Source organism: Harpegnathos saltator, unplaced genomic scaffold, assembly GCF_003227715.2.
Source record: "Harpegnathos saltator strain DR-91 unplaced genomic scaffold, Hsal_v8.6 scaffold275, whole genome shotgun sequence".
Taxonomy (NCBI): domain Eukaryota; kingdom Metazoa; phylum Arthropoda; class Insecta; order Hymenoptera; family Formicidae; genus Harpegnathos; species Harpegnathos saltator.
Window position 1 is genome coordinate 403,527 of NW_020230067.1, and position 22,489 is coordinate 426,015.

At 32.9% G+C, this 22,489-nt stretch overlaps 3 protein-coding genes across 5 annotated transcripts; 1 reads left to right on the forward strand and 2 right to left on the reverse strand.

Moving 5' to 3' along the window:
* The first annotated feature begins 886 nt into the window (after positions 1-886).
* Positions 887-3,088, forward strand: LOC105181180 (protein ALP1-like). The gene is made up of 4 exons (XM_011137785.3): positions 887-2,018; positions 2,107-2,320; positions 2,396-2,668; positions 2,759-3,088. The coding sequence occupies exons 1-4, from the start codon at positions 1,630-1,632 to the stop codon at positions 3,086-3,088; spliced, it is 1,206 nt and encodes a 401-aa protein (XP_011136087.2). The 5' UTR covers positions 887-1,629.
* A 152-nt stretch (positions 3,089-3,240) lies between these two features.
* Positions 3,241-5,260, reverse strand: LOC105181165 (uncharacterized). 2 transcript variants are annotated; one of them, XM_011137760.3, is made up of 4 exons: positions 4,921-5,260; positions 4,714-4,830; positions 4,502-4,558; positions 3,241-4,316 (listed from the first exon to the last, which is right to left on the reverse strand). In XM_011137760.3, the coding sequence occupies exons 1-4, from the start codon at positions 5,027-5,029 to the stop codon at positions 3,757-3,759; spliced, it is 843 nt and encodes a 280-aa protein (XP_011136062.1). In that variant the 5' UTR covers positions 5,030-5,260; the 3' UTR covers positions 3,241-3,756. The 2 variants fall into 2 exon arrangements, with proteins under 2 accessions (XP_011136062.1, XP_011136061.1); XM_011137759.3 differs by having other exon boundaries at positions 4,502-4,621; positions 4,921-5,254.
* Positions 5,261-11,422: 6,162 nt separating this feature from the next.
* On the reverse strand, positions 11,423-13,462 carry LOC112588707 (transcription factor Adf-1-like). 2 transcript variants are annotated; one of them, XM_025299399.1, is made up of 4 exons: positions 12,528-13,462; positions 12,294-12,459; positions 11,788-12,208; positions 11,423-11,714 (listed from the first exon to the last, which is right to left on the reverse strand). In XM_025299399.1, the coding sequence occupies exons 1-3, from the start codon at positions 12,778-12,780 to the stop codon at positions 12,187-12,189; spliced, it is 441 nt and encodes a 146-aa protein (XP_025155184.1). In that variant the 5' UTR covers positions 12,781-13,462; the 3' UTR covers positions 11,423-11,714; positions 11,788-12,186. The 2 variants fall into 2 exon arrangements, with proteins under 2 accessions (XP_025155184.1, XP_025155183.1); XM_025299398.1 differs by having other exon boundaries at positions 11,788-12,227; positions 12,528-13,030.
* Between the last annotated feature and the right edge of the window lie 9,027 nt (positions 13,463-22,489).

The window sequence follows — 22,489 nt, forward strand, 5'->3', positions numbered from 1 at the left end:
AATGAACATGCGGGACGGAGGATGCGTGATTCGAACAGCCAATCAACGCTTTCCCGTATTTTTCTAACTTTTCCCGCATACGTGCCATACTCATATAACCGTAAAGTTTGAATACATCAGAAAAAGTAATCGAAACTTCAACTAGAAAAGTTAGTTTTGATAATAAGAGTTATAATATAAACATGGAATTCATGGAGGATGAAAGTTTAATGCTTTGTGATGTAAGTATAAAGAAAAAGTGATATTATTTTGTTAATATTGAAATAAACAGTAAAATATTTTTTTTTCAAGCGTTACAAGTGCAAATATTGCAATTATTTTCTTCCAAAGAAAAATTTCATTGTAACAAATCACTCATGCTTTGCTGATATTGATATAACAAAAGAGAATATTTTTGTAGATGATGCAGGTGTTATATTTAGAGGTTAGTTTACATTCTTAACAATATTTATTTCTTATATAATATATAAGATATATAATAAGATATATAATATATTTCTTATATAATTTATATAAAAAAATGAATAGTAAATAATTGTTATTGTACTAATACAGCTTCAACAGAAAACTATGTGGAAGATCATTCAACAGGAAAAAAATGTGTTAAGAATAAACAGGACAAACTGTGGAGTGCATATGATGAAGTACTGATAGAAGCTGTACGAGCCAGGCCATGTTTATGGAATGTCACAATCCCTGTTAAGAAAAGAAGTCCTTTATCTGTCAAAGAAGCATGGTTGAAAATAAATTTTGAATTGGAAGGTAAATATTTTATGTAACCACAATTTTCATATCGGTTTCTATTTTTCTTTAAGGGGGGAACTTCATGTAAACATTTTTTTTTGCATTTTTTTTTATTGATTGAAAAATTTATTTACCATCTGAAGAATGTATTTCCAAAGTTTCAAAACCAAAATCAAATCCTAAAGGTCCCTAAGAAGTCATCAAAGTGATGCGCTCTAATGGTACGAAAAGCAGGTATATGAGCGCGCACGCTTTCCGGCCTTTACCTTTCGATTTCTTGTGCAAAAATACTTATTAGTTTGCTTTCTGAGTAGTAGATGGCACTTTTATTGTTCAGAAGAAAATATTGTAACTTATTCGACCTATATAATGTGTATAACCATAATATTTTGTTTCCAAACAAACAGCTGAGAGACAACTCACTAACAGTATATCGTTCTTTGCTGTGTCGCAGTCTTTAATTATCGCTTGTTTTATATTATTTACAAAAATGATGCGTAAAGTTACAAAGGATGAGCCAAACCGTCGTCTTAACCGGGCTCGTCATCGGCGATTTGAAGACAATCAGTTTACGAGTGTACCGAACGTGGAAGTCGATGAGGAAGTGAGCGAGGAAGCTAGCGCGTCTGCAAAAAAATTGAAGGCGTCAGCGGGAGATGTTATTGTAAACCCTAGCATGTGTTATCGAATTATTGAATTTATCAGTGTTTTCTCTGCTCTCGCTAATTTACTTGTCTGTAAAGTGTGCAAGCAAAAAGTTAAATTTGGACAATCAGGGGTGCGTTCCAAAATCCTACCTTAGTAACCTCGCTAGTTCTGGGAGTGGAAGGGATTGTGGTTAACCAAGGTAGTAGTCGTTTTGGAACGAACGTGGTACATACAACTATGGCGGAAAACAGAAAACGGGCTATATTGGGAGCTTTTGCTGTTAGTCAGCATTTTTGTAATATTTTAAAAGATATGGAAAGTGATAGTGATGGTGGAAGTGATGAAGATTTGGTATTTGAATTTATAAATATTGAGAGAAATCTAAGAATGCTTGGCAAAAGAAGGAAAGCAATTCGTGTGGAAGGTTTTGTAGAATTTATAATACCAAGATTCCGTGGAAAACAGTTCAAAGAACATTTTAGAATCAAACCAGCAGTTTTTGATTACGTTGAAAATATATTAGGAAATATGTTACTAAAGCAAGAAGCTACTGGTCGCTCAACAATATCAATTCGGAAACAATTATTAGCTACTCTTTGGCTATTGGCTACTCCAGATTCCTATAGGTAAATATTGGTTTTGAATTTTATTATTTTATATTTTATTTATATCTTTTATTGTTGTATACATTTTTTACTATTTTTGTTGTTTTAGATCTATTGGAGTTAAGTTTGATTTGGGAAAATCATCACTCTCTCATTGCGTTAGAAGAGTGGTGAAAGCTTTAAATACATTATCAGCTGAGATTATATCTTGGCCAAAAGACGATAATTTATTAAATACAAAAGCCGCATTCCAAAAAATTGCAAGACTTCCAAGTGTTATTGGAGCTATAGATGGCTCACATATTGAAATTCCTGCCCCGAAAGTAAGTATAATTTTTTATATATCATTTTGGCTCGGTATATATATATATTTTTTTAATATTATTTTCAATTTTTAGGTTGACCCTGAAGCATATATTACACGCAAATGCAGATACGCAGTTATTTTGCAGGCAGTATGCGATGCAGATCTACGATTCATTGATTGCTTCACAGGATATCCTGGGTCTGTGGGAGATATGCGGGTATTTAGAAATAGTGATCTATGGCATGCTGTCCGTAGGAATAGGAACAACTTCTTCCCAGGTGAAGAGTTCATCGTAGGCGACAAGGCTTATCCTGTTTTAGGATGGTGTTTGCCTCCATATAAAGACAATGGTCATCTTACGAGGGTAAGAAAACGGAAAAGTAACTAAAATTGTTTTTAAAAATATTTTGTCAGCTGTTCTTTAATCATTTATTATATTTTCATTTTGCTTCAGGTACAAAAAAATTTCAACAAACATTGTACTGCAGCTAGACAAGTCATTGAGCGAGCTTTCTCCCTGTTGAAAGGCAGATTCCGACGATTGAAATATTTATATATGAATCGCGTAGATTTGATTCCAGAAACCATTATAGCGTGTTGCGTTCTTCACAATATATGTATTAACAATGTAGACGAAGATATTGATGATTATATCTTAGAAGACGAAGCAGTAAATAATGAAATTTTCATGCAAGATAATAATGAGAGATACAATGAGGAAGAAGACATGGAAGGAATTAATAAAAGAGATATTATAGCTGAAATATTACCTGTGTTGGATTAAAATATTAAATAATTACTAAACATTGTAAAAAATATATAACTTTAATATATATATATTTTTTTACATTGCAATACTTCAGATAATAAAAGAATACTAATCTATTTAAACGTTTTATTATTATTATAGAAATAGTTATAGACAATATTAGAATATATTTAAGTAACAAGGAATGAATATATAATAACAACGAAATATACTGTTTAGAAGAATGCTCTATATAAACTATAACATCAAATACTTCCTTAGTTAAAGTTACTAGACAAAAAATAGAACTATTAAAGATTGCTGATGTGTAATAAACAAATTGCGACAACTTAAACATGCATTTTTCCTTCCAAGTATTATTTCCACTCACATATGATAAACTAAACATACATGTAAAATTTATAATAAACAAAACCTACAATAACAAATCAATCTGGCAATTTACACCTTTGAAAAAATATATATTGTATTAACTAACTCTTATTCTCTCTTATTCTCTTATTCTATATAGCATAAAATCTAGATAAGATTTGATCACAGTCAAACAAATATCAATATGAGCAACATAATACCTTATCGTAAAAATAAAATTATTTAAACAAAACTAAAAAAAAATAATGCTTTTAATTCTGAATGACGTGTACTTAATAAAAAAATATATCTTGGAAAAAAATTTAAACAGTTTACAATTTATCAATTAATTTTTCCATCGTATCACAGAACGATTTCGTTGCATTTTCTATAGCGGCTACTCTCTCAGCATGCCGCTGTTCACGTCGATCCTTCTGTTCCTTAATATGTAGAATAAATTTATCTGACCACGAAGATAATTGACGTTCGACTTTACTTTTCTTCCGAATACGTTGATCATCATCTGTTGTATTATCTTCTAAAGATGAAAGTGTAATTTCATCTTCAATATTCTTTCTCATATTTGATGCAATAGCAATAGGATTCACGTTGGGTTTGTTTCCATATAACTTGTCCATTTCATCATAGTATCGGTAAGTTTTACGTTCAGCTCCTGTTTGTTTGTTATAATCCTTGACTCGCATGTAGTGTTTTCTCATATTTATCCATTTATCTTTTATTTGTGTCCTTGTAAAATTATATTTTTCACTTTTCATTTTATTTCCAATTTTATCCCATACTGAATTGTTTTTAATAGAAGTACTCTTAAAATCATCTTGATGATCTTTATACAAAGTAAACAGGAGTTTAACAGCTTTATCGTTCCATACAGCTGGAAAGCAAAATAAATATTTAAATAAATCATAATAAAATATTTAAATTATGGCTGAAACAGAAATCTTAGCAGCTACTGATAGAAATCTTACTGATTTATAAATCTAATTCATATATACTTCTAGATATTACATAAATCTAAAAGTATTTATCAACCAAATCCAATAATCACTTATCACTTACCAATCGCTGATTTCTGCTCATCACAGCCAATATTATATTCTTGCTTCTTCGATGTATCTGAACACAAATTTAATAAATCAGTGTTACTATTTTCATTAGCATTTGAATCCCAAACTGAAACTAAAACAATTATTTTACGAATAATATTTACATAATTTCATATATAAAAATTGATGTCATTTCAAAAATAAATAATAAACTATTAATATTACCTAAGTTATTTATTTGCATTCTCTCTTCATCCTTCAATCCCCCAGTTCCATTTGTTAAGGAAAGGCCAAAAAATGATACCACCTTTGATGATAACGGCAATTCAGAAAGTAGTTCACCTTAAATATATATATATACAAGTAAAATAAATTCTAAAATGAAAAAAATTACAAATCTTTTTATTCATAACCTATATTTCAAATACTTACTTTTATTATCGTAAACTATAAGTCCATCATTCTCGCCTCTGCTCACTTGTTGATTCTCGTCAACTATTAAACAATGGCGATTTTTTTCAAGGACAAAATTATGGTCCATAACGGTTTTATATTTATAAATTATTTAAATATACCGAAAATTCGTTACACTAATTGAATTATTTTTCCCGCACTATACCTTGGTAACTATTATAACCTCTCGATTTTGGGAGGTCATAAAGTTACCTCTGTGGTCAACCAAATAAGTGTTTTGGAACGGTAATGTAGGGTTACTATAGACTAACCGCGTAGTCGTACCGAGGGTTTTGGAACGACCTATGGTAACCAAGGTGGGATTTTGGAACGCACCCCTAATAGTTTAGTACATGAATCTGTAGTTGAAAACATATCTGAAGATAATGTCGAGGAAAATTTGTGCTTCCACTTGAGAAATTGGACTGTGCAACATAAAACTCCTCAAATTGCCCTTAATCACCTATTACAAATTCTATGTCCTTTCCATTCAAATTTGCCATTAGATAGCCGTATTCTACTAAATACTAATTTACATATGCCAAGTAAGCAGTTAAAAAATGGTGAATTATGTTATATAGGTTTGAGACAGTCATTGAAACAATTCGTTTCTCGATGTACACCATTACAGTTACGAAACAATGAAGTAAATATTAGCTTTAACATAGATGGACTTCCTCTTTTTAAAAGTTCAAATACTCAGTTATGGCCTATTTTAGGCTTAATAAAAAATTGTCCTGAAGAAAAACCTTTCGTCATAGCTATTTACTGTGGTAATTCTAAACCTTCATCGCTTAATATTTTCTTAGAAGACTTTATAAACGAACTGTCTCAATTACTGCAGGAGGGATTTTTATTTGAAAATAAGTTGTATACTGTGAAAGTTCATAGTTTTATTTGTGATGCTCCAGCTAAAGCTTACATAAAATGTACAAAGTCACATAACGGTTATTCATCTTGTGATAAATGTTTTGAAGCAGGAGAGTATGTTCAACGTAGAATTATCTATAGAAGTGTTATAGCTCAAAGAAGAACAGATTCGAATTTCCGATTATTTATTGATGAAGATCATCATACTAGTGTTTCTCCCTTATCAACACTGCCAATTGATTTAATCAAAACTTTTCCTATTGATTACATGCACGCAGTGTGTTTAGTTGTAATGAAAAAGCTTCTGAATACTTAGATAAGTGGTGATTTAAAAATACGTTTATCCGGTCAATTAATTAATGTTTTATCTGAGAGATTAATGAGTTATAGATCATACATTGTTATCAAGTTTAATAGAAAACCTCGAAGTTTAGCCGAACTTGCCCGCTGGAAAGCTACAGAACTCAGAATGTTTCTACTTTATTTAAGTCCTTTAGGTTTGAAAGGTATTTTACCTAATGCACTTTATGAAAATTTTTTATTATTTCATTGCAGTATTGTTTTGTTATGTTCTAAGAAACATATTGATAAGTTAGGCGTTCAATTAGCTGGTGAGCTTTTAGTTATGTTCATAAAACACTGAAAAAATTTATGGCTCTCATTTTCTCATTTACAACGTTCATATATTGTGTCATTTAAATGATGATGTTGAAAAATTTGGACCGTTAGATAACTATTCAGCGTTCCCTTTTGAAAACTATCTGCAGACTTTAAAAAAGTTAGTTAGATCTTCCCATAAACCATTGCAGCAAATTATTAGACGTTTAAAAGAAATAGATTGCAATCAAAACGTGTTGCACCAAGAAATTCAAGATGTTCCTTTACTTCTTTTAGAACATAATTCAGGGCCATTTCCTGCTAACGTTATTTTTCAATATAAAATGTATCGAAAAATTAAATATAAAAATGTTATTTTCTATGTGTGGCAATATCGTAATGCAGATTGTTATTGTTATACCAAAGAAGGAAAAGTAATAAAAATTTATAATATATTATTTAGATGCCATGATAATATTCTATTGTTCTATAAAAGACAATTTTTATCTTATGTTTCATATTATGAATATCCCTATGATTCAAAAATTTTAGATATATTTCGTATAAAAGATGTGTCGAATGAATTTGTGACAGTTCCGTTTGAAGATGTCATAGCAAAATGTCTACTTCTTCCTGACGAAAATAATTCTTGGATTTCTTTTCCTTTAATCCATTCAGTTAAATAAACACAATTTTTTCTATTATTTTTTATTAAATTAAATTTTTATTAAATTTTATTAAATTAAATGAAGTTTATCAACCACAAGAAAAGGATTATTAGTTGCATGTGACATTTAATTGATAAAAAGGTTTAAAATATTATATTAATTATAATATAATTATAATATAATATAATATAATATAATATAATATAATATAATTATAATATAATATTATATTAATAAATATTATATTAAAATATTATTTTTGTTTAGTAAACGTTACTTAATTAGTGACATTTATAAAAAGAAAATTTATTTATTCAAATGAATAGATATCTCGATGTCTGCCAAAGAACTAAATATGTATTTTTTATGTTCATATAATTATATTTCTTTTTATATAGTTTTAGACAAATAGGGTAATATATAAATAGTCTAAGATATAGAATAATTAGGCTATATAGAATAAATACCCAGATAGCATAGACAGTTCAACAAGAATTCTTTTTGAAAAAATGACTATATTTTATGTAAAAGAATAAATATTATTTGTGATTAAAAAACACAAGATCTTATAAATGAAAAAAATTGCTATATCTCTAAAATGTGTACAAAATTTTCCTTATATATTGGTTGCATTCATCATAACTTAGTGCTTAGTAAGCGATTAATAATTATTGTAAGAAGATAAACTATAATATCTTATATATATTTTTAAGAAAAAGGACTTTGTACATATACAACGATTTACCTGTCATAAATCATTGTGTGTGTTTAATGTTATAGAAGATATTATATTTGCCTTATTGCAATAATCATGAATTACTTACTAAATGATAGGTTCTCCTGAACGTCAACATTAGTCCTTCCTTTGTCGTCGGTAAAGGCCCATTTAAGCTGGGGACACACACTTTCCGTAACCGTAACTTTAAATGTAACGTAGGAGTCTGCAAAACACATAATGTTTCCGTAACGCAGCGTTGCCACGCAACCACGGCGGACCTTTGACTTCATTTAAGTAAAGTAAAATACCCGCAATATATAACCAATACTGCAGAATTACGTTATAAAGGTAATATTGTTATTATATATTATCTTTGGGTATGTATAAATATATGCATTAAATACTCTATTACAAATCGACATAATTGGAATAATAAAGAAACACACATAAACTGATTAAATGAAATATTTCATCTTTCAGTAAAGGAAAGATTAAATAGAATTCGTTGTTAATAGATGGAAGTAATAAAATTATTTAATATTTATTATTGGATGTATGAGTACATTGTACATAGAAGAAATTATGCTAAACGTTGGATTAATCGGAGATGGTGGGTTAGAAGTATCAACAAAAACCGTAACCAGCAAGGAGATTTTAATGCTCTATTTCAAGAGCTAAAAGATGACACGGAAATGTTTTTTCGGTATACTCGAATGAGTGTTGACGTTTTTTATTTATTGTTGAAATTAGTTGAACATTTTTGAGGAAAGAAAATTGGAGAGCTTTATGCCCAGAACAACGATTGTCTCTGACTTTGAGATAAATCATATGTATTCAATAACGTATATTTTTTAAAATTGCATTGATAATAGGTTCGTTTATGTTATTTGCACAGAATATACCAGAAGTGTGCATTATTTTGTAGAATAGATTGTATCTATTGTATCTATCTTTATACACTATTTGTAGAATAGTGTATAAAGAGTATAAAAGTGTGTATAGTGTATTGTAGTGTATAAAAGAACTGAAACTAAAAATGTAGAGTGGTAACTTGAATGCTTTAGTTCGCTTTAGTTTGTACTTACAACTACCGCAGGCCAAATATGGAGCATGTATTATTTTTTTTAGCTGATCAATATATACGATACAAAGCACGATAAACTGAGTAATGTTTGTCATAATTACAGATTTCTGGCTACTGGTGACCAACTGCTTTCTATCGCTTTTGCATATAGAATCGGAGCATCAACAGCATCTTCGGTCATTAAGCATACTTGTACCATATTAAACAAAGTATTGATCCCATTATATCTGACCCCTCCAACGTCAGAAAAATGGAAAGAAATAGCCACAGGTTTTCTTGAACATTGGAATATTCCAAATTGTGTTGGATCGTTCGATGGAAAACACATAAACATCCAAGCTCCACCAAATTCTGGAAGTGTATTCTATTTCAACTATAAAAAAACTTTCAGCATTGTCCTAATGGCTGCTTGCGATTCCAATTATAAATTTACTCTTATTGACGTTGGTGCTAATGGCAGTATTAGCGATAGGAGCATATTTGCTTCATCCGAAATAGGCCAAGCAGTTAAAAATGAAACATTAAACATACCACGAGGACAGATACAACTTCCTGGTAGTAATCAATCAACGCCATATTTTTTTATCGGTGATCAAGCTTTCCCACTAATTTTAAAAATTTTATGAGGCCCTACGCTGGACGGAAATTGGTAGAGAAAAAGCAATTATTTAATTATAGATTATCTCGTGGTAGAAGAACGATAGAGAACGCATTCGGAATACTTTCTGCACGTTGGAGAATTTTACGTCGAACAATTTGTTTAGATGTAAAAGCTGTTGACCAGATTGTAATTAGTACTATATGTCTTCATAATTTTTTAAAGACAGATGATGAAAAACATATGCCAGAAAAACGTATATACTGTCCATCACATTTCATCGATTCAGAATTAGAAGACGGTCTAGTAATTGAAGGAACTTGGAGGAATGAACAGGTACAAACACAACGGTTACGACCTACTGGTGCACATCGAGCGAACACAAACGCAATGGAACTACGCGATATTTTATCAGATTACTTTGTAACCCCAGTTGGAGAGATTCCATGGCAATACGATTACATTAGAAGAGGAACAAACCGAGAATAAAAAAGAGATGATATGTTTCTGTATAAAATATTTAATGATCATACATATTTTCATACATTATATATAATATATATCATATTTAATTTTGTTAATCAAATCTCATATAACGTACATAAAAATTTCTAAAATTAAATAAAATATATTTATATATTTCAAAAACTAAATATTTATTTTGTTGAACGAATCTGTAGAATACATAAAACACTTATGATGTAAATATAATTTGTGTAATTTATTCCATTTTTTGTTTCTTATCCATTTCAGGCAATTTTCCCAATTCACAAGAAATCCATTTTCCAAATAACTCTACATCGCTTGCATTTGATGTTGTATCTTGGGAATTTCTGAGATATGAACTTAATCCCGATGATACTTTCAAAAAATTTGCTTCAACAGCGTCAGAGCGTTTTTTTCTTTGGGTCCATCCGGGCAAAAAATGATTCTTCTCTTCTTGTTACATATTCTCTGCTACAATACAAGATTAAATTAGACTATAAAAAATATTATATCGCTTCCAGTATATTAAAAATAGATTACTTACATTTTCTTTTAGGTATCGAAATGTTTTGTTCTGATGTTTGTGAAGATATCTCTGGATTTGTTGGTTTTTCACATTTAGAGGATTGAGGAGTCAGAATAGATTGTGGAGATGTCAAAGAAATAGTTAAATTGTGACCATTTCCGTCACTAGGTGATGGTGTTGAGCTATGTATTATATGAAATGCAGAATTCTTCGGCAGTGGAGAATTTAGAAAAATTGGTGATTGTTGATGAGTATATATTTGAGGTGGTGGGGTATTTCGGGAACTTGCAGGCAACACTGAAGAGAATAGCATGCTATCAGAATTTGATGGTGACTAGGAAGGTGATAATGATACTGATATTGGAGATTAAGGATTTTGAGTACTTGAAATACAAGACGATACTGGGTGTGCTTTAATCACCGGTCGTTGTGTAGCGGACTGTAAGTTTGTATAGGTTCTAAAACATTGAAGAACAAAAATACTTTCATGAATACTTGTTATATTTTTTAGCTACATTACTTACTTTCTTGACTGAACATGTTTCGAAAGAAACATCATATTTTGATACAAAGCCCATTCTTTTCTTCCTGTAATACTTCCACTACCACTCTTTGTTTCTGCATCCCGTAACTTTCGCTCTTTTGCAAATTTTTCTCTCAAGCGTAACCATCGCCTCTGACAATCTTCCACTTAAATAATTTTACGTATTTATTTTCGTAAATATATTTTAGTTGCGATTTATATAATTACACATACCTGAACAATTTAGAACGGATGCTATTTCTTCCATGAGCGTTCACGTACATTTTTTTTAAATCTTCAAGTTCTTTCATAAAGATAAAAAATGTTAATAAATCTCATATAACGTACATAAAAATTTCTAAAATTAAATAAATATATTTATATATTTCAAAAACTAAATATTTATTTTGTTGAACGAATCTGTAGAATACATAAAACACTTATGATGTAAATATAATTTGTGTAATTTATTCCATTTTTTGTTTCTTATCCATTTCAGGCAATTTTCCCAATTCACAAGAAATCCATTTTCCAAATAACTCTACATCGCTTGCATTTGATGTTGTATCTTGGGAATTTCTGAGATATGAACTTAATCCCGATGATACTTTCAAAAAATTTGCTTCAACAGCGTCAGAGCGTTTTTTTCTTTGGGTCCATCCGGGCAAAAAATGATTCTTCTCTTCTTGTTACATATTCTCTGCTACAATACAAGATTAAATTAGACTATAAAAAATATTATATCGCTTCCAGTATATTAAAAATAGATTACTTACATTTTCTTTTAGGTATCGAAATGTTTTGTTCTGATGTTTGTGAAGATATCTCTGGATTTGTTGGTTTTTCACATTTAGAGGATTGAGGAGTCAGAATAGATTGTGGAGATGTCAAAGAAATAGTTAAATTGTGACCATTTCCGTCACTAGGTGATGGTGTTGAGCTATGTATTATATGAAATGCAGAATTCTTCGGCAGTGGAGAATTTAGAAAAATTGGTGATTGTTGATGAGTATATATTTGAGGTGGTGGGGTATTTCGGGAACTTGCAGGCAACACTGAAGAGAATAGCATGCTATCAGAATTTGATGGTGACTAGGAAGGTGATAATGATACTGATATTGGAGATTAAGGATTTTGAGTACTTGAAATACAAGACGATACTGGGTGTGCTTTAATCACCGGTCGTTGTGTAGCGGACTGTAAGTTTGTATAGGTTCTAAAACATTGAAGAACAAAAATACTTTCATGAATACTTGTTATATTTTTTAGCTACATTACTTACTTTCTTGACTGAACATGTTTCGAAAGAAACATCATATTTTGATACAAAGCCCATTCTTTTCTTCCTGTAATACTTCCACTACCACTCTTTGTTTCTGCATCCCGTAACTTTCGCTCTTTTGCAAATTTTTCTCTCAAGCGTAACCATCGCCTCTGACAATCTTCCACTTAAATAATTTTACGTATTTATTTTCGTAAATATATTTTAGTTGCGAATTTATATAATTACACATACCTGAACAATTTAGAACGGATGCTATTTCTTCCCATGAGCGTTCACGTACATTTTTATCTTTAAAATCTTTCAAGTTCTTTGCATAAAGATGAGGATAACCTCTCACGATGTCGATGAAAGTAGCATCGGCTTCAGTATTCAATTCGGTCGTATGTATCGAATTGAATACTAAATCCGATGCTACTTCCATCACACTTATATCTTGTATATCTTCGGAGTCTGTATACATTTTGTGGCAATACAAATGATCCATACACTTATCTCAGAATGCTTTCTTGATCGCGCCGGACTGTGACGTCAGACAACCTCGTTGACTGTGACGTCAGACAACGTCAATCTGATTGGCTATCCGTAAGAAACATACCATAGAATTCCAACATGCTGAAATTTTTCGACCACTACGTTATGGTTACGGTTACGGTTACGGACTGCCGAATCGAGCAACGCGATTAGTCGAAACCTTACGGTTACGATTACGGAAAGTGTGTGTCCCCAGCTTTATGAAGGACGTAACCGTTAACTTACGCTGTAATCTGTAAGAAATTGACCAATCGCAGTCGATTATTACAAGAATAATCGACTTCGATTGATAAATTTTACAGCATAAGTTAACGGTTACGGCCTCCATAAATAAACCTTTAGACGTTTGAAAATGCCGTTAATAACACGTCACAAAATGCCGTCAATAAGACGTCAGAAAATGCCGTCAATAAGACGTCAGAAAATGACATCAGTACGACATCAAAATATGACGTCCTGAGGATGTGACATTTTGACGTCATTTTCGGGTCTTACAGGACCAAATTTATGACGTCTAATTGGTCTTCTTCTGACCAAAATCGGACGTCATTATGACGTCACTTTGCTACTTGCTACTTTGCTATTTGCTATAATAAGGAAGACAAATGACTCAAAAGCTAGAAATCTCGGTTAAAGTCCTACAGTGATAAAAAAAAGAATAAAAAAATTTTTTTAATCTTATGAACTGAAATGTAAAATTGCAATATATATGTAAATTTTTATTATAAGACATAGTAATTTTTATTATAGGACAGTAATTTTCACTGTAAGACATAATTTTTTTGATCAATCACAGTCAATTATTAGAAAAATCGATTGTGATTGGTCAATTTTTAAGGCTTAAGGCTTAAAACTTAAAGCGAGATTGTAAGCCAGGGCTTAGAGTAGGAATTAAAGATTGAGGATTGTGGATTGAAGATTAAATTTCGACGAATCAATGAATTTCGGTCTTGCTTTGCTTTATTCCAATTAATTAAGTTCCAATCTTTAATCCTCAATCCACAATCTCTAATCCCTAGTCTATTTTGGGATTTAAGGACCGTCTGCAATGGCCATAAAAGAATGGCTATAAAGAGGATAGCACACAAACGAATTTAAGCAATAAAACGTAAGCAGTAAGAAAATCGATCAATCACAGTCGAAACTTAAGGAAGCCATTTTAAAACTTAAGAGAATAATTGACTGTGATTGGTCAGTTTATTTACTGCTTACGTCTTATTGCTTTTTACGATCTAAAAAAAATCTATCGTGATTGGGTAATTTTTTTCCTACTTACGTTTTATTACTTATGTTTTTCTGTGTGTCATGGCCCTAATTGGCTGTGATTGATCAGTTGCTTACAACAACTTAAGTTTGAAGCTTAAATTTTGATCTATTCGGTGATTTATGCCTTAAGCCTTAAAAATTGACCAATCATAGTCGATTTTTCTTGTAATAATCGACTATGATTGGTCAGTTTTTAAGGATTAAGGCTTAAATCACCGAATATAGACTAGGGGTAAAGCGAGGTGGTAGACTGAAACTTAAAGCTTGTCTACAACAACTGTAAGAATATTGCTGTAAGTCTGTAAGCTGTCGGCGAATGAAAATAATTTATTTCGCGTTTTATAGCCTTATAGCTATATTCTTACAATCATTGTAGATAATTGTAGGGCCTTTATAGTGTGTTCGATTGAGACGAGTTTGGAAAGTTCAAGGGCTTCTTGAAAATATATCGCATACGATATTTCATAAAAAACATATAGTTTATGTTAAGTTTACTACAGCTTTTTACTAAATATCGTATACAATATATTTTCGAGAATTAAGTTCCAGGAGAAGTTTATGAAAAAATATATCAATCAAATACAAGAGCTCAATGATTGGTTCTGGATACACCTATTATATAATGGTAAACATATGTTTGTTGGGTAGTTTTCCAGATAGCACGGTGACATCAAATGATGTTTTAATGATGTTTTTGTGATCAATAAGGTGTCATTAAGGTGTCACCGTCCTACTTGGGTGTTAGCGCTCAAATATACTTCAAAAATATCCTTTAGAGATGCGTTCCGAATCGCCTCAGTTGATCATGCTATAATCTATGATTTTGTTGTGTGAATTACATATCAAGATGCAAGACAATATATATGTTATTTATAAAAAATGATATTATCTATTTCAGGATATGTTGCAGATTCAAAAATTTGCACTCTTTTTGAGGTGCAGAAAGTAATTCAGGAGTGGCTGCGGCATTCAACCGACCGAATTGGATACGCATTAAAAAATAAATAATATATATATATATTTGTATTTAATTGTGTTAATTTATGTTTAATTTGTGTTTAATTTGTGTTAATAAATATCATGTATTGCATGTTACGTATTATATTAAATAAAATCACATTTTATTAAATAAAATTAAATTTTATTATATAAAATTACGATTATTTATTAAAATTACAGTTACCTATATTACCGACTATTAGATTATGAATGTCTTAAAATTGTCTTAAATAAAACGTCGTTTAGACGTCTTAAATTAATGTCTAAAAGCCGTCTTAAATTAATGTCTTAAAGACGTCTTAAAATAATGTCTAAAAGGCATAAAACATCTTAAAGATGTCATAAAGGCGTCATTCTGACAACTTTTTAAGACGTCTAAAAAATTTTAAGACGTCTTTTAGACGTCATATTGTTGTGTAGGATATCTTTATTTTTTATGATATGTTATTTACGGCCTGATTGCAAAATCTGGCTTTGTGAGCTCGGGAATAGTTTCGGCGCGCGCGCCTTCACTCGCGCGTACCTAATCCGTGATTAGTAATCATAAGTATGTCTTTTAAGACGCTCATACGGTTCTGTTGTGATTAGTTTACGATATTTTAAGACTGTGCTTAAGACAATTTTAAATAATAAGAATCAATTATGAATATATACGGGATTTGACCTACTTTCGTATTTGTATTGCTTAAATAATAAAAAGTTAATAAAATAAGTACTGCCTTTATTTCTTACGTAATAAATGAATAAAATATTTCTGGTTGCACAATATTATCTAAAAATAAAGACAAATGTAAACAGTAATATGTTTTGCGAGCTGTGAGTGTTCTATTATTTCAAATATTGCACAATTACGTGATAATTAAATAGTATCATTAAACTTAAAGATTAATTTATTGATCAAGCGTATATATAGGAGTATAGATATTTGTAACAGTGATTAAAAGTAAAATATTTGAATTAACATCTTTTAAGAGCTCTCTTTTTATTTTTTATAATAGAAAATACAAAGAACTTATTTAAAATTCAAATTGTGTAATATACTCACGTCACGGTCTACATTTACTTATTATTGCTTATACGCGTTAGCCTTTCAATACGTACTTTCCTTACATGTTTTAATTATTGCGAGGAATATTGCTATAGCCTCAATGGTCAAGTTGGTTAAGAAAATAAATCATTGAGGCTATAGCAATATTCCTCGCAATAATTAAAACATGTAAGGAAAGTACGTATTGAAAGGCTAACGCGTATAAGCAATAATAAGTAAATGTAGACGTGACGTGAGTATATTATACAATTTGAATTTTAAATAAGTTCTTTGTATTTTCTATTATAAAAAATAAAAAGAGAGCTCTTAAAAGACGTTAATTCAAATATTTTACTTTTAATCACTGTTACAAATATCTATACTCCTATATATACGCTTGATCAATAAATTAATCTTTAAGTTTAATGATACTATTTAATTATCACGTAATTGTGCAATATTTGAAATAATAGAACGCTCACAGCTCGCAAAACATATTACTGTTTACATTTATCTTTATTTTTAGATAATATTGTGCAACCAGAAAATATTTTATTCATTTATTACGTAAGAAATAAAGGCAGTACTTATTTTATTAACTTTTTATTATTTAAGTAATACAAATACGAAAGTAGGTCAAATCCCGGTATTATTCATAATTGATTCTTATTATTTAAAATTGTCTTAAGCACAGTCTTAAAATATCGTAAACTAATCACAACAGAACCGTATAAGCGTCTTAAAAGACACTACTTATGATTACTAATCACAGATTAGGTACGCGCGAGTGAAGCGCGCGCGCCGGCCCTGAGCGCTATATAGACAAGAGCGCTTATTCGTTAAATTTAACACGCTCTCCTGCAAAAACTACTTGTTGGACGCAATTTTGTTAAAGAAAAAAGTTGTTTTTTTTTTTAGCATAAAGTATCATGTCCTGTGCTCCGAATGCGGGAATTTCGGATCACTCAGTATTTACTCTTATATACTTCTGTATACTCATATACTTTTATATATTTTTATACATCTTTATATACAGTTATACTTTCATATATATATATATGTCTTTCATATACAGGGTGGTTGATTATAAGATGCCAACCCGAAATGTGAAGGTAGATTGGGTTAAAATAAACATAAAGTCCCATACCGTTTTGCGAGATTCGCAATAATTATCGAGTTATTAATGACAGAAATCTGAGGAATGGGAGCGCGCCAACATAGATAATTGGAGAAGCGTTGCAGCTGCTTAGGCCGCAGCACGGCCCAGTTGATCCAGAAACTGTTGCCGGTGCACGGCGAGGGGAAAGACAATGTGCTGCTATTCGTTGTTTTATCTCGCCGAACCTACGTCTCGCCGCACCCCGCCAACAGTTGCTAGGTCGTGTGGGCCGTGCTGTGGCCTGAGTAGCTGCAACGCTTCTCCAATCATCTATGTCGGCGCGCTCCCATTCCTCAGATTTCTGTCATTAATAACTCGATAATTATTGCGAATCTCGCAAAACGGTATGGGACTTTTATGTTTATCTTAACCCAATCTACTTTCACATTTCGGGTTGGCAACTTATAATTAACCACCCTGTATATATGAACATATACAGGGTGCACGATTTATCTGAAGACATTGAAATATTTCGAGAACTATGCATTGGATAAAAAAAAGTGGTTGATGAAAGTTGTTAGTCTCGAAGGGGGACATCCAATGATACCAAACTCGACCTCCCACCCCACCCCCTGGGGGTGGGGGTTGGGGGCAACTTTGAAATCTTAAATGAAAACCCCCATTTTTTATTGCAGATACGGATTCTACGCCACAAAATACGTAAATTTTGTCCGAAACTTTTTTTTTTATTCGTAATAGATGGCGCGGTAATCGCAAAAAATTATATTTTCCGCAATTCTCCAGAAATGATCATTGGATTGAGAAATAAAAAATACCTGTTCAATATTTTTAAAAAACATAATAAAAGTTATTCGCCCCCCCATCCTCTCGGGGTAGGGTGGGTGATAACGTTCAAATCTCAAATGGGGACCCACATTTTTCATTGCAGAATTAGATTGTACGTGAAATTTTTATTGAAACAATTTTTTTCATTCGTGATAGATAGCGTTGAATTTTTCCGAGAAACTACTTTTAGCGTTACACAGGAACAACGACGAGGACGTAGTAGTTTTATGTTCCCTTCGGGTGCTTTTTTAATGTGAGTCCCCTTGCCTCTCACAGATCGGGGTGCTTTTTTAATGTGAGTCCCCTTGCCTCTCACTGTTCAATTAATTAGAGTAAGTGTTCGAAATTTTTACCTTCAACTTCAATACACTTATTGATCCTTTTTTCAAATGACTGTACACAGGATAGAAGCATATCTGCAGGAGTTTCAGCGCAAGCGTTTCTTATCCGTTCTACCATGTTTACACGAGTTGTTGGCACTTGTTGATAAACCTTATCTTTTAGGTTAGGTTGATAAACCTTATCTTTTTAATAACTTTTATTATGTTCTTTAAAAATATTGAACAGGTATTTTTTATTTCTCAATCCAATGATCATTTCTGGAGAATTGCGGAAAATATAATTTTTTGCGATTACAGCGCCATCTATCACGAATCAAAAAAAAAGTTTCGGACAAAATTTACATATTTTGTGGCGTAGAATCCGCATCTGCAATAAAAAATGGGGATTTCCATTTAAGATTTCAAAGTTGCCCCCAACCCCCACGGGGTGGGGTGGGAGGTCGAGTTTGGTATCATTGGATGTCCCCCTTCGAGTCTAACAACTTTCATTAACCACTTTTTTTTATCCAATGCATAGTTCTCGAGATATTTCAATGTCTTTAGATAAATCGTGCACCTTGTATACAGGGTGTTTGATAGCTGATGCTGACGGTAGGCAAGCGCGCGTCGAGGGGCAACGTAAGCGAGAAGAGGCGATCGCGCGCGACGAGGAGTGAGCGAGCTCTTTCTTTATAGCTATTTCCTTATAGCTCGCTCGCTCCTCGTCGTTCGCGCTCGTTCGTTCTTCGTCGCACTCGCTCGCCTCTTGTCGCTTGCGCTCGCTCGCTCCTCGTCGTTCGCGCTCGCCACTTGTTGTTTATGTTACCCACGCCGCGCGCGCTCGCCTACTGTTACTCGCTGACTCCGCCTGTATCAAATGTCTACGTGCTTACTGCGGTCGCCCTCCGCTCTCTACGCGCTCGTTGGCTCACATGTTTTAATTAATAACTTGATAACTATTGGCAATTTGACATTATGGTACATGACTTTTCTTCTCGGCTACACCCAATCTATCTCCAACTTTCGTCTGCATGATCAGCTATCAAACACCCTGTATATGAAAGAATATATATATGAAATGTTACGTCCTGCGGACTTCGTGTACTCTGAATTCGTTGTCAAGTAGGGCGGATTGAATTTTATATTATACGACCAAATGTTCATGTTCCGCGACCCTCCGAGAACAGTGACGTCACACACACAGATTTCTCTTTTTTTCTCTCTGCTTTAATCACCGGAGTTTCCCTATTTCCGTCAGAAAGATCCGCTGAGTTATTTTAGCTATATATCTCCTCTCCAAATAACCTTGAATAACTTCCTGTTCGGAGCAACAATTTTCTTTGAAGACGGACCGACCAGACAATCTTTCATGCTGTTATATGATATTACTAACATTTGATCTTCGGCAACTCATGCGTTTCCCACGTTATTCATAAATTTTTATTGCGCGCAATCTCTGACTAACCCTAGCGGAACCTTGAAGTCTTTTACTGCCACAGATACCCGATCTTTTACCATATTTATCTCAGGCCTCCCTAAAAACCGACTTCCGAAAAGTTTTTCAACAAAATCCTATACCCATATTTGGACATAAACTTTGGAGCCTGACGCAACTTCCAAAACCCCACCCTCTCGACCGAGGTGACGTTTTTAGTGAAATGAAAAGGCTATACCACTTCGACTTTTCCTCTCGACCGAGCCGCAGCCAGGACAGAGTTTTCTCTTCAGCACCTCTTCAGGGTCTCTTAATAACCCAAGCCTACTAGTGACTTAGGCAGATCAAAGTTCTTCAGTTGTTAATTATTCTGTGCAACGATCTCGTGCGCTCTTGGGACATTGCGAGCGATCCTAGTGAAACCAGTTTCCTGCTCTTGGCGCAAAACTTGGATCCTTCCTCACAAACACAGCTATGATTCTCCTCTCATGTTCCTTCCTGACTCTCCCCCAGTAACTCCTCCTATCTCGTATTCTCCAACATCCTTGGGTCCAGTAGATGACAGTTCTGCCACAAGCCCTCCTCTACTTTGAAGCCCATCCCCGATATCTTCCCCTCAAACTTCTCCTCTACAAGGTGGAACGCGAGGCTCCCACGCGGCCTTACTCCGTGGCTTCATACCTATTCGTTCTCCCTCTGCCTCAGAAGTATTTTCGCGATTTTCCCCTCACCTCAACGCGATTTTCCCCTCACCTAGTGCCTCTCCGTCCCTAGACCTTCCTCTATCGGAATATTGTTCTGAGTAATTAAGAATCATTGTTCTGAGCGCGAGTGCGAACCACGTGTATACATACACATTATAAAAGCCTATAAATTTTATGTCATTGTGAACATCCGTCTAATCACTAATAAAACAAGTTGTTTGTAATTGTAAGCCAATCACGTTTTCCAAATAATTATTCTCAATCAAAAAATCCTCCCTTCCCTCAACCGTCGCTCACGGTCCTATCGCAGGTAAAAGGATTCAGTTCGTTGACCTAAATAAAGGACCACCGACGTACGCGCCAGATAAAGGGGTCATTCCGATCCTTGATCTGCACCGCAGACTTGCGAGTACGTCGAAGCTTGCGAAAGCAAGCGTCAAGTTGCGTTCCTCCTCCAGGACGTAACAGAAACGTATATCATATTACATATCGCATTATATTATATAGATTATATATGCGTATATCATATTATACATTATAACCTCCTTTATATTCATTTATTAAAATAATTCAGAAAAAAAAAGAAAAAAAAGGAAAATAATGATAGCAATGAATTTCCTTTATTATCTATTTCATACTGGTTCAATATACTTTCTTTTATTCCTATAATATACACATAGAAGAACGAAAGAAAGAAGGAAGGGGTTTTAGTGGTCGCCTTCTCTTTCCTCCTTCTAAACTAACACGAATTATTATGATCATTGTTAAGTTCTTTAAAATTATAGCTACCACGTGATCTATTAAGTATTGCGTCAATCTCCTCGAAGTATTTTTCAGATTATTTTATAGCATATTTAAAGAGACAACCTAACAGGCAACCTAACTACGGAAAGGTATAACTATACTGCAACCCGAAATACGAGCCACCTGACTAAAAGGAAAAGAGGATCCGTCCGCAACCCAGCGCTATCTGGCAATAAAACAAAACACCTGCGAAAACCTAAGGACTATGTCAGCTACCAAATAAGTATTTTAACTGCGAAATCGAATCGGTTATATTACAAACTACACTTAATTAAATACGATTAATCCGATTATAGTAGTGCACCATGTAGGCAAATGTTGGCGACCCTAACATTTGTCTAAGGCAGGGGGTATTACATCCTGCGGACTCCGGGCAATTAAAAAAATGTCTTTTTTCTCGCAAACTTCTAATATAACAATAGACATAGAAAACAGACACATCTGACGAACAGCCGTCGCGCCAAATGAAAGGCGATTCAGAAAATTTTCATAACAGAAAACAATGTCCTGTTATAAGAACCTACACGTCTCTGTTCAAAGTTTACATCTGGATAATGTTCACCAAATGTGTCCGTCGGTTTAGCTATAAAATTCGAAACTCTGCGCTAACAAACTTTCAACAAAACAAAGCAACTCGAAGCATTCCTGCTCTAAAAATTTGAAACCTATATCTTTTCAATCCAAAACCATACGTGCTCTACCATTCAAACAGCAAAGCTTACTTCACGGGTAGTCATAAAATCTTATCTCAACCTTTGATTTACGGCATCCTGACTTTTCCAGCTGGCCACTTGTACACATGTCTCTACCCCACAAGAATCCACCATCATCGCACTTGTCATGCCTAATCCATTCGGCCAATCATAACCTATCCACCCAAAACTATGAGACATCCACGCTCCACCCATTAGCCTTTCTATATTCATATCTTCAAGAACCGTCTCCTCCCACGAGATCTTTTAAGCTCACCCTTAATTTCTAATGGCTAAGAATTTTTCCCACTAAGGTCAACCAGGACCAATACTAAAAATCTACTAATTAAATCTTTGACATCATTGGGCTCTCCTCAGGGCCTCACCTCTTCTCTAAGGGCCATCTCTCTACCCAACCTGAATATATTCAGTCACTGTTAATCACTCGTTATAAAAAATGTTTGTTCCCG